General features: G+C 38.2%; 1 protein-coding gene across 1 annotated transcript in view; it reads right to left on the bottom strand.

The window, feature by feature from the left end:
• Positions 1 to 535, bottom strand: part of ldb3a (LIM domain binding 3a) — a 51,345-nt gene extending 50,810 nt beyond the window's left edge. The window contains exon 1 of the mRNA XM_053621438.1: positions 148 to 535. Within this exon, the coding sequence (XP_053477413.1) occupies positions 148 to 243 (96 nt within the window). The 5' untranslated portion in view covers positions 244 to 535. The remainder of the gene's footprint in view (positions 1 to 147) is intronic.
• Between the last annotated feature and the right edge of the window lie 13,302 nt (positions 536 to 13,837).

Genomic DNA, 13,837 nt, shown 5'->3' with positions numbered 1-13,837 from the left:
TACTCTTTCATTCATTCATTCTCTCTCATTCAGGCCACACACGCTGATGTGGGACCTGAATGGGACCTGTTTCTCGATGCAAGTGGATTCTAAACGATCGGTAAAGTATGAAGTGGACTTGAGGTACTTGATTTTGGACTTTCTTACCCGTGAAATGGTGAGAGGCATGTTGAAGTCCTTGCCTCCTTGCAAGCGGAAGCCCCATGGCGCAGGTCCAGCAAGTGTCACAGTATAAGTGCTCATGGTTCAAAAAAATAGCTGTATTATTGGGTTTGTACTTCTGCCTCCAAACAGTTGGGGAAAATGGAGGTGAAGATCGGGAAGGTTCTAAGTAGCCTCTGAAAGAAGACAAAAAGTTAAAAATAAAGATGAGAGGGGAAAAAATTGAGCAAAGCAAAACTTTTTTTTTTCCCTTCCTTGATAAAGAAAAATGCAAAAATCGATAATACAACAAACAATACAGGCCCAACCAAAACTCTAACACAAAGTAATGAGTGCAAGAGACAGAAAAGAATTGAAAGCTAGAGAAAGAGGATTCTTGCCTGCTCAGATGAGCTGGACTGACAGCCTAAGAATAGGTGCCTCTCTGCAGAAACCGATAGCACAGAGGCATTGGGGCGGTGGGGTAGAAGGGAGGGAGGGGGCCCCTTATATGGTGTGTAAGGGGACACCCAGAATGCCAGGCCTCCCATGATTCATAGGGCTAATATAGCCTCCTCTTAGGCCAAAAGAGATTTCTAGACCCCAGTGCGAAGGTGCTTCACCAAACCAAAGAGATCTACAAAGTGGCCAGCAAAGAGAATGTGCAATTTATCATAGTGAGTAGGAATTAAATCAGTTCATAACTGTCTTGCCATTTTGAAGCACTCAGTATGTTTGATATTGTGACCATGTAATGCAACCATCATCCAAATCGACCAATTTCTCATCGTCCTACTTAAAGCTGGATGATAGTAGAATAACTAATGCATGAAGAAAACCGACTGGTTAGATACATGGAAGCTAGCAATATTAGATGGGTACAGAAATACCACAATTAAGGATAATGGCGTATAGGGAACAGAAACACTACAGTTTCTTAGGACTGTAATGAGATGGGGGGGCGAAAACAGTTCTGACCCGACTCCACAACAGGACTCCACAAGACCTCTGAAGGTGTGCTTTGGTTCTTTCACCAAGACATTAGGAGCAGATCCTTTAAGTTCTGTAAGTTGCGAAGTGGGGCCTTCATGGATCGGACTTGTTTGTCCAGCACATCCCACAGATGCTGGATCAGATTGCGATCTGGGGAATTCGGAGGCCAAGTCAACACCTTGATCTCTTTGTCATGTTCCTCAAACCGTTTCCTAAACGATTTTTGCAGTGTGGCAAGGAGCATTATCCTGCTGAAAGAGACCACTGCCGTTAGGGAATACAGATGCCATGAAACGGTGTACTTGGTCTGCAACAATGTTTAAGTAGATGGTACATGTCAAGGTAACAGCCACATGAATGCCAGGACACACGGTTTCCCAGCACAACATTGCCCAGGGCATCATACCACCTCTGCAAGCTTGCCTTCTTCTTCTTGGGGCGGCTGTGGCTCAGGTGGTAGAGCAGGTTGTCAATTAATCACAGGTTTTGGTGGTTTAATCCCTGGCCCACATGCCTCCACATGCTGAAGTGTCCTTGGGCAAGACACTGAACCCCAAGTTGTCATTGGTGTGTGAGTGTGTGTGTGAATGAATGATTGAAAAACAGTGTAAAACACTTTGTAGAGGTTTAAAAGGTTAAAAAGCGCTATATAAATGCAGACCGTTTACCATTCTTCCCATACTGGACACACACGCGCCCAGCCCAGCACATGATGTTAAAGGAAACATGATTAATCAGACCAGATCACCTTCTTCTATTGCTCCATGGTCCAGTCCTGATGCTCATGTGCCCATTGTTTTCACTTTCGGTGGTGGTCTGCAGCTACGCAGCCCCATAAGCAGCAAGCTGTGATGCCCTGTGTGTTCTGACTCCTTTCTATAGCCAGCATTAACTTTTTCAGCAATTTGTGCTACAGTAGCTCTTCTGTGGGATCTGATTAGACAGGATAGCCTTCGCTCCCCACTTGCATCAATGAGCCTTGGGAGCCCATGTCCTTGTCGCCGGTTCAACAGTTGTCCTTTCCTGGACGACTTTTGGTAGGTACTAACCATTGCATACCGGGAACACCCCACAAGACTTGCTGTTTTGGAGATGCTCCGACACAGTCGTATAGCTGTCACAATCTGTCCCGTTGTCAAAGTCGCTCAGATCCTTGCGCTTGCCCATTTTTTCCCTGCTTCCAAAACATCAACTTTGAGAACTGACTGTTCACTTGCTACCTAATATATCCCACCCCTTGACAGTTGCCAATGCAATGAGATAATCGATGTTATTCACTTCACTTGTCAGTGGTTTTAACGTTATGGCTGATTGGTTTTGATTATGCATCAAAACCTACATTATTACTTATAGTCAGCATGGACAATAAGGCAAAAATATAATATAAGACTTGAAGGCATCTGCTAACAAAGTGCTGGAACATCAAAAAAGCACAATGATTTTTACATGGAACATGTAGTGCTGGAAATGCTGGAACATCAAAAAAGCAAATGATTTTTTAAGCAATCACAAAAATAAAAATATTTAACTGCAAACCAAAAGACAAGCCACCCAATATTTGTTGCTGTGAGTGATAAAGTCAGTGTTATAGAAATACTCACCATAATGGAGATATTTTTAGAAATTGTATTGTGATGTAATTAATCATATTATTGATATCACTATCATATCGTCTACTTCTAGTAATGAAGTTATGTAACTGGGCAAATGTCAGCCTTAGAAAAAAAATTTAAGACAGCAAGAAATCCTTTTTAAATTGCCAACTTAAGACTACTGCCTACAGTACTGATTTTTTTCAGAAAATAATTAGATTTTTTTAAGCATATACAGTGCAGTGAAAAAGTATTTGCCCCCATCCTGATTTCTTCTGTTTTTGTGTATATCTCATGCTAAATTGTTCCAGAAATTAAAAACGAAATCTAAGATAAAACAAAGGGAACCTGAGTAAAATATAGTTTTTAAATGATAAAAGTTATTTATTAAAGCAAAAAAGTTATCCAATACCAACTGGGCCTGTGTGAAAATGTATTTTCCCTGTAGTTACTAATTCCCCAAATCTATGAAACTGCATTCATATTTGGGTTCAGCTGGCCTCTCTTGCATCAATAAAGATCACTGTTCATGACTCCACTATCAGAAAGACACTGGGCAAAAATAGCATTCATGGGAGAGTGGTGAGATGAAAACCACTGCTAACCTAGAGAACATTAAGGCTTGACTGAATTTTGCCAAAACACACCTTGATGATCTTCAAACCTTTTGGGAGAATGTTCTGTGGATTGATGAGTCGAAAGTGGAACTGTTTGGAAGACAAAACTAAGCACAGTATTCCACAAAAAGATCATACTTACAGTCAAGCATGGTGGTGGAAGTGTGATGATGTGGGGATGCTTTGCTGTTTCACGGTCTGGACAACTGGCAATAATTGAGGGAAACATGTCTGGTCTTCAGTCCGTAAGTTGAAACTCAAGCGCAACTGGATTATGCAGCAAGACAATGATCCAAAGCCTAGGAGTAAGTCCTAGTCCAAGAAGTTAATAAAAGACTGATCTCCAGTTATTGGAAGCGTTTGGTTGCAGTTATTGCTGCTAAAGGTGGCACAACCAGATTTTAAGTTTAAGGGGGCAGTTAGTTTTTCACATTGGTGACAGGTGTTGGATAACTTTTTTCCTTTAATAAAATAAATATAGAAAAACTGTATTGTGTGTTTATTCAGATTGCCTTTGTTTTTTTATCTTGTAATTTGTTTGAACATCTAAATCTATTTAGTATGAGATATACACAAAAACCGAAGAAATCACTTTTTCACAGCACTGTACTTGATTCCTATTTCAGTTATCTATACAACGCATATGAAGTGTCATGCATATCCGAGAAGGAACTCTGAACAACAGTTCCCAACAACCACTGCACCTCACTGCATCACAGTCACATGATCACCTGCACCTGAATCATGTCATGTTAATGAACTCTATGTGCTCATATAGCCACAGTTTGCACTGCACTCCTTGTTTTACATTTGTCTTCCTTTGCTGTTGTCTATGTTTCTGTGTTTAACGTCTTTCGTTTATGTTTAGTCTTTGATGCATATTCATAGTTCTTGTTTTGTTTGCAACTAATTAAAAGTAAATCTGCACTTGCATCCGTCTCCGCCTCCAATCGTGACATGAAGACATGTTATGTTAGATTAGGAAATGTCAACCTTATCAGCAGATGTTTTTAAAACTACACTTTTTATGTTCATTTTATAAAACAAATGTTTAAGACATTTTCTGAAACTGTAATATGTGTCCTCTCTTGACAATCTCTGTCCATGTAATTCCATATCCACCATTTATACATGCATATCTGTAACATGCAACTGAATATTTAATTTTTAAATATTGCTCTGTATTCTGTTTAAAAGGTCAAATGACAAGCTATGCCTCAAAAACACAGTCTCAAACAGGCTCACTGATGCTAAGCCTATACAGGCGGTGACACACTTTTCAATTCAACACGAGTTAAAATGCCACCTATAACAATGGAATTGTCCAAGTACCTAATACTACTGTGATAGAAATATAGTTCTGCCAAAAAGGTTTTGTTAAAATAACTGATGTTAGTAATTTAATGACTATTTTTTTCTTTTAACTACAAAGAAGCAATTTTTTGATGAACCACTTCACGTTACATCAGTAGAGACAGATGTATGTAGGCATATGTTGTATATCCGATCCAATTCAGCCATTCATAAAACATGCCTTAAACTAGCATCACCAGTTATAATAATTAAACTAATAATACATGAATGCCATGATTTACTAAGATTCACTCTTAAAGAACAGGTCAGGGAGTTTTTCCTAGGTTTCCTAGATTCTCCATCCCCCTTTTCACCGTTTCTAGTTATATTTTTCATTTCTAGCCGTCAGCATCAGAAGCGTGAATGTGGGAATATCTGTGTTTGAAGTGTGGATGTGTGAATATGTGAATGTGTGAATATCTAATAAACAACCAATCTTTTTTACCACTAAGAATTTTGTAGCACTATTATTAACTCTTACTGAATGGTCCTACAGGGGGGAAAAAACTGTAGATAGCCCATAATACTTGCTTTGTGGTTGTATTAATTTGCGCACACAAACTTACTGTCAGGCTTAGTAAATCACATTGTGGGTGCTAAATGAATCGACCTGCATTGACTCCGCCCCAAATTGCAAATTCATACTCATATGAAAGACACAATTCTCTATACAATAGACCCTTCTAGTAAATAAACTGCTTGAAGGGTTTTTGCAGGTGTTATCAAGTTTGCCTTTGTTCTCACACACACACACACACACACACATCTTCAGTAAATCAGAGTCTAAAGTTTCACTAGTGATTTTACTGAAATGTTAGACATTAGGTCACTGAATGCTGGACCTATCTACAAACCCTTCTGCCCGAATTTGTTCCTTATCTAAACCCTTCTGTCTTCTGTCCTGCTGCTGTTTATAATAAAATCTATCTCAACTTCCCCACATTCTTACAGTGAATGAATGTTGGTATTTGTGTGCTCTAAATATTACCATAAAGCTAGTATGTAAGCAAGTGTGTTTTCCTGCCTCATTCAGGTGCTATAATGCGTCTGAAGAAATTCCTCATAAGGAAGCCTCTGAACAATGTCAGTTCTACACTCTCCTCCTACCATGCAGATAAGATGGAGCTGGTGTGCTGCCACAGGCTTTCGACATGGATATGGAGGAGAGAGATAATCATTTCAGGCCTGCCTGTCCACCCTGCCTAATTTAGGAGACCTCTATTGAGTAGCTAAATTTAGGGCTCTTTGTCACTGGAAGAATTTGAAGTAATGCTTGACGGTTCTGTAATCGAGTTCCTATAATAATGCCAACAGTGTGATTATAGAGAGTCAGCTACTGAGAGGAGAACAGTAAGTACATATCGGAATTAGAAATTTTTTAAAAATAGAATACGTGTCTCTGTTCACTGTGCCATCCAAATACAGTAAATGACAAACACAATAATTGTAATTATTGTAATAATTGTGTTATAGTTTTGACGTTTGATGACACTGAAGGATGTCCTGAATGCACTGTTTTTTCTCTTTAAATACTAACCAAGGAGCATATTACTTGCAGAAATTATTGCAAATATTGATTATAATTTAAAACTCTCAATAGAGAGCTAGAGGCATAATATTGACATTAAGTAAGCATTACGTGGCAGACACCTTTATCCAGAGCAACTTACATTTATCTCATTTACAGTATACAACTGAGCAGTTGAGGGTTAAGGGCCTTGCTCAATGGCCCAGCAGTGGCAGCTTGGCAGTGTTAGGATGTGAACTCCCAACCTCCTGATAATTAACCACTGAGCTACCGCTTCCCTCACTGCTTTACATCTGACAAAAAAGTGCTGACACTGAAGACTTGTTCCATGAATGTTAAATAAACGTCTCCTTACAGAAAGCATTCCCAGATCAATTTAAAAAAATCATACTTTTTCTGTTTTTAGAATGTACTTAGATTACTATTACTATTAGATTTAGATGTAGATTATGTTGAGCATCCACCAAACATGTCCCTAGGAATGAGTTGTTACTATATAAATGTAAACATATTAGAACAAGAATAAACCTGTGATTTAGCAACAAAAGAGCATTCACCCTATCGATAGTCTGAAGTTGGATGATACCACAGCCATCACTGGCCGAGCTCTCTGTGTAGGAGGGATGTCCTACTCTCTCCCCTTTGTTGATTAGGGCAACACTGGCCAATTGCAGACATCTGTAAGCTCATGTATGCAGAAGAGGGCAGACAGAGAGTCTGTCTCCAAGTGTATCCAGCTGCCCTTTGATATAGCATGAGCAGCAGTTTGCAAATATCCTGAAGCAGTGGCATCATGATAACCTTCACCCTCCCTGCTTGGTAACTGTGAACAACAACAAAAAGAAATCTGCTGCTATACAGGTGATAATTGGAACTTGCCCCACAGATGTTCCATAACACTGTGTAATTATATATATATTTATTTTATTTATTTATTTATTTTTTAAAACATGACATATAATAGCATCCTAAATTAAAAAATGCAATCGTTAACATATTGCTGTGGTATAAGAGGAATAAAAAACTTTGGGATGTGCTGTTATAGGAAAATAATCCACATAGGCCTGCATCGCACATTGTGTATTATTTTCATTTTTCTTACTTATCTTTATATATTGTATATATATATATATATATATATATATATATATATATATATATATATATATCATACTCAAAATAAGGGAGAAAAGTGGGATAGATGCATTCCTGTGGTTTACTATATAAAAAGAAATGGAAAAGAAACATCCAAGCCTTGTCTTCAAGAGTTACAGTAAATTCAAATACTAACTTAGTCATAAAATATAACATAAATAAGTAATAGAGAGAGAGAGAGAGCGAGAGAGAGAGAGAGAGAGATAACTACCCAAAGACAAATTGTACACCGAGTAAAAAGGTCATTGAAAAATTGGATAAAAATTAGTAATTATTAGAGATGCATCGACGTATCAGCCGATAAAGACAATTTTTCATGCTAATCGGCTATCGACCATAGTTTCAAAACATCCGATGATCAGGGCTGATTATATCCTGTCAATCAAAAGAGGGCGGGAAAACACATCGATTTCGTGCTGTGTGTAAAGATGATGTCTCTTGTGTGGAATGGTGACAAAACTGCAGTCTGTAATCTCTGCACTGCTAAAATTTTACACCGGAAGTGAGCAGCAGTGAAGCGGGAGTTTCGAGTTGCTCGCGCTGAATTAAAGGGGCAGTACACTGATGAAAGATTTAAATGAAGATGAGTTGACAAAAAAGTATACATTTTGCACAGAAAAATATATTTGTAGAGCAGTATTTTTCATATCCAGTTAATTTTAATATATAAAAAGAAAGTTGATATTATATATTACCAGTTTGATGTTCAGTGATGAAGTAGAAATGCTTTTGTTTGTGGTGAGTGAATTTGAGACTAACAGGAGGCTTTTTAGACTTCAGTCAATGTTAATATGAATTAATAACATTTAATAAGTTAAGAAATCTTACTTTAATCTTCAGAATTGAGTTCATGTGTTAATGTTAATTTGAGTAATGTGTTTTCTGTTTATGAGACCACTTACTGTGAAACAACTTGTTGAAATGGAGAGAATAAAGTTTTTATTTGCATTTCCTTCAGAATTGTGGAATTAATTATTATTAATTTAAAAGGCTTAAAAGGCAGAACTATCGGTATCGGTTATTGGCAGATATCACTCTGAATAATCGGTTATCGGTATCGACTGAGAAATTTTAGCATCGGTGCATCTCTAGTCATTATTACGTTAAAAACTCAGGACTTCCAGAAATATAAAAATTATTCCAAACTTTACAGCAGAGGTCTCCTGTTACTTCTCATTTACTATTACTATATTACTATATACTGTTTAAAATGTTTATATGAATATTTTATATTAACATAATCTGTTCACTTCTCAACCTGTTAAACACCTGTAACCTGGACAGAGGAAAAAACCCCACAGTGGATAAACACCTATCCTTAGTGGTTATATTAATCCAGCTGGACACAAATAAACACTTTTATAAGTTTAATTTAATATTTTGTTCATTCAACACGCCCCTTTTTTCTGCTGTGGAATAACTGCTCATGTGTGCAGCTAGCTATTTCAAACATGCTGCTTAAAGTTAGAGTGAAACTGACTGAAAACAAACTACCAAACACTAGTTAGCAGATGCTAACTGTAAACAGGTGCACGCGCCGGCCGCGTCCATTCCAGCGCGTGCGGTAGGCAGCCTAGATAGTCAACAAGTCGAGCACTAAACGGCCGCGTGTCCTGTTGCATCCAAAAGTTTAAAACAAATAAATAAGTCATTAAATAAAACTGTACTGAAAGTAACTGAACTAATTTCTGACTACTTGCCGTAGAGAAGTGGAGTCGTGTCCGGTGTCCCCCTCCGTCCCTCTCCGTGTGCGCGCGCTGCCTGATCCGATTGCAGGACTGAGAGCTACGGAAGCCGCGGGAGAGGGACGGGGCATGGAAGGGCATCTTCATCAACTCAAGAGTCTTATTAAAGCCACCCCATCGTCTGCAGTGCTTAAAGGGCAATTGCGAGGAAGAAATATTGCCCACGCAATCCAGTGTGACCCCTGCTTAGGGTTATTTACTGCCTACGTTCGGTGTTAATTAAGGCTCCATAACAGGCTAAATGGACTGCACTTACAGCTCAAATACACGCCATGGTGGTGACGTCATTAAGCCAATACAATAAACCCACAATACTTGGGCTTTTTAAAACAACCACACTCAACACTATTCATTCATTCACATTTTAAACAATGATTAAAGTGTAAAATAAATAATGATTACTACTACTAAATACATCCATCCATCCATTTTCTATATGGCTTATACTACTGGGTCGCGGGGAACCTGGAGCCTATCCCATGGAACATCGGGCACAAGGCGGGGTACACCCTGGACGGAATGCCAATCCATCGCAGGGCACAATCACATACACATTCACACACCCACTTACACACTACGTGTTTGTGCCCTACGATGGATTGACACCACGTCCAGGGTGTACCCCGCCTTGTGGCCCATGTTCCCTGGGATAGGCTCCAGGTTCCCCGTGACCCTGTAGGATAAGCGCTATAGAAGCTGGATGGATGGATGTTCCTGGGGGGCATGCCCCCCCCCCCCCCCCCGAAAATTTTAAGTAATTTTGTAAAATTCTTGGGGGGTCTGCGCCCCAGTAGTGATCAAACTCTAGAAACGCCCCAGGCAAATACAGTGATATAAGATTCGCATTGGAGAGTGGTTTGTTTGGGAGACGTACTGTAATTAGGGGCGCACGGTAGCTTAGTGGTTAGCCTCACACCTCCAGGGTCGGGGGTTCAATTCCCACCGTGACTCTGTGCGTTCACATGTTCACGTGTTCACGTGTTCTGCATGTTCTCCCCATGCTGTGGGGGTTTCCTCCAGGTACTCCAGTTTCCTCCCCCAGTCCAAAGACGTGCATGGTAGGCTGATTGGCATGTCCATGTGTATGTGATTGTGCCCTGCGATGGATTGGCATTCCGTCCAGGGTATGCATATCCAGGGTATGCAACGATGTTTCATAGGATAGGCTCCAGGTTCCCCCATGACCCTGAAGGAAGGATAAGTGGTATAGATGGATGGAACTGTAATTGTACTGTAATTACTTAAAAATTGTTTAAAATAAAAATTGTTTATATTCTGCTTAATTAGAAAACACAGGTCATTTGAATGACATCACGCTGCTTTCACTGCCTCAGTAATCAAAATTGTGTGCAGTTCACACGCTGGCCAGAGGAGGTCAGATCTGTTCTACAATCAGTATGCATTCATCTCCGAATTAAATAGGATTATAAAACTGATTTTAAGACATTGGGAACTAACTAACAACTCTGGCAATGCTTAATCCCAAATCAAATTAAAGACTTTCAGATTAAGCCATATGATATGAGGATGTGATTTTTTAAATAATAAACGATGACCAAAGCAAGCCTTACAATAATTATAAATGAGTCACGTAGTAAAACCAGTGGAACCAAGTCATGTCTTTCCAGGTCAATTTCAAATGTTTACTAAAAGGTGATTTATTTAAATTTTTATTTATTATTATTGTATTATTATATTTTTACAGTTTAACTTGATATGCCTGGCACACTTTCTTCAGTTCCTCTCTCTGACCTGAGAGATACAAGGTGAAACATCAAACTATTCCCATCTTTCCTTATTTACCTACCTGTGCACACATATATCTGCCATCAGAAGATCCATTGCCTGTCAAACACATGTTTGGAGGTCAAACATAAAGCAAAAATGTTGACACACTACCTTACTCTGTAAACTATATGGCCAGGATTACTGTGGCACTCACCAAATTGTCAACCCTCAGCGGATTAACAAGGTGACACTAGTGGCCTTCACTCAAAAGATAGAATTTTAATATATCTGAAAAACCAAAGCAATCAAGAAATTTATGAAAATTTCTTATTCTTATTTCTTATTCAGTCTGAGAAGTAACACTGAGTCAGAAACACAGTGAAGTCTTTAATTATTTTGAATGGCCTATGAAATCTTTTCAGAGGATCTGCTGCTAATGTCTTGGTGCCAGATGCCACAGCACACCTTCAGAGGTCTTCTGGAGTCCATGCCTCAATGGATCAGAGCTGTTTTGGTGGTACAGGGGAGACCTACATGATATTTGGCAGGTGGTTTTACTGTTATGGCTGATCAGTGTATATATCATGACATGTTTAAGAAAGTCACATTGTGTCTCTTTCATTCAACAGGCTTATATATTATTTAATGTTTCTGCAGAAATACACATAATTTGGCACAATATATAATAAGTTCCTTGTGAGTTTTCATTAATAATTGTTATTCCATATACAGGAATGGTTTTTGATTATTTTATTTATTATTTTTTTTATTTATTTACATCTCGAAATCTATATATAGGATCAAAACTCATGAATGCTCAAAGAATGTTTTATGTGAAAAAAAAAAATAATGCATATTTTTAGAACATTTATAGAACATTAAATCCACATAAATTCCTGTTTGATGTGATGTTTTCATTAATAATTGTTATTCCATATACAGGAATGTTTTTTGATTATTTTATTTATTTATTTATTTATTTACATCTAGAAATCTATATATAGGATCAAAACTCATGAATGCTCAAAGAATGTTTTATGTGAAAAAAATTAAATAATTCATATTTTCAGAACATTTGTAGAACATTAAATCCACATAAATTCCTGTTTGATGTGATGTACAATACATACTTTCACATACATATTAAGTTACCCTTAGAGAAACACAAAACACAGCAGAAATCCAGCAGAATTAGGACCAAACTGTACAATTCTAAAATACAATAATAAAAGATAAATGACATTGGAGATTGTTGGGTTGGAGATTGTTGGTTACTTCTTTCCACGGAGGTAGCCAGATATTACCACCTTCTTATAAAACTAATAACTTTTTTAAAATAATAAAAACCTAATATGAATATGTGAACCAACAACCACCAGTAATTTATCAACACAGCAAAGATTACAATAACACGATATGTCAAGTCCCAGAATACAGAATCAGGCCAGACTCAGAAGTGACCACAATTCTGGGGATCTGGATCGTAACACTGTCCATGCTGTCACTTCCCTCCTAAAAGCAACAACAAAGAACTTCAGGTCTACATATATTAAAACCATTCACAACATTAATATAAAACTGTGATCTCATACTCCAAACAGCTCCAAAGTAGTAAAAAGTCAGGACCACACACATTCACACACTCATTCACAGCTAGTTGTGTGTTCTTAGATGCTTTTCTGTTCACAACAGTTGTAAAGAGTTGTTTTTTTTTGGTTTTTTTGGTTTTTTTTTGCATTACTGTAACCTTCCTGTCTGGTCATTCTCCTCTGACCGCTCTCATCAACAAAGCATTTTAGCTCACACAACTGCAGCTCATTGGAATTTTTTTGTAAACTCTAGATACTGTGTGTGTGTGAAAATCCCAGGAGATTACTCAATACTCAAACCAGCCCATCTGGCATAAATAAATCTGGGCATAAATAACCTGTTCCTTTAATAGGAATATATAGTATAAATGATACATAACTAATTTAATACTGTATATATGCAAAATGTCCACACTCTCCAAGCAACATGTTAACATAATAAAAATAAAATAAAAATAAAATAAAAAATCCATCATCCTACTACAGAAACATTCTAGGAATTTGCTCTTGGTAATCTGTGTGGTTCAGATCCCTAACTACAGAATACAAGACATTGACAGCCAGTCTGAAATGCATGAGTGCATGATAATAATTTAATGAAGCAAAAATGCTTAAGGTGTAGAATCCAGCTGTTTTTCCTCAGGTCCTGGATTAAACACCTACTGCACATCCCTAAACTCACAGTAAAAGAGCAGCACACTTACAGATTCACTGTCGGAGACAGAGGAGATGTAGGATTTGCCTGTGCTGCTTTGGGACAAGTTCCCGGACACATCTGAGGCACGAGTGGTTACAGTGGAGAGTCTGGTAGATATAAAACTACTGTGGAGAGAGTGAATCTCCCTCTGAGGAACACACAGCAGCACACGCAGACACGGGATATACTTCACTATAGCCACTCTGAAACACACACAGACAGCATATAGCGCATGTAAGTAAGGGTTCAGGACTCAGGAGTAGGAGCATAGGGGTGGCACATGGTGGAAGCTACTCTCATAATAATTTGCCAATCCAATTCAAAAACATCTCCAAGAGGCCTGTTACTTCAATGCAGTTCATGCAGTCATTTGTAGATATTTTGACCAAATCCCTTGACTATTTCGAACTACAAAACAACTATGGAGTCAATACAGTAATATCGTTATGTTGCTATTCATTATACCAACAAACAACTCTGCAAATGCCATTGTGTCTTATAAATAACTGGACATGAAGGCATAGGTAATATTGTATTAGGCAGTGTTGGCAAAGTTTTTCAGGCATTGGGCTACTGATTGGAAGAATGATAGTTTAAATCCCGGCACCATCACGCTGCCACTCTTGGACTCTTGGGCAAGACCTGTAACTGCTCATTTGGATCCTATCTCCTGTAAGTCATTATAGATAAAAGCTTCAA

Source organism: Ictalurus furcatus, chromosome 3 (genome assembly GCF_023375685.1).
Source record: "Ictalurus furcatus strain D&B chromosome 3, Billie_1.0, whole genome shotgun sequence".
NCBI classification, from domain to species: Eukaryota; Metazoa; Chordata; class Actinopteri; order Siluriformes; family Ictaluridae; genus Ictalurus; species Ictalurus furcatus.
This window is presented reverse-complemented; position numbering and strand designations above follow the sequence as displayed.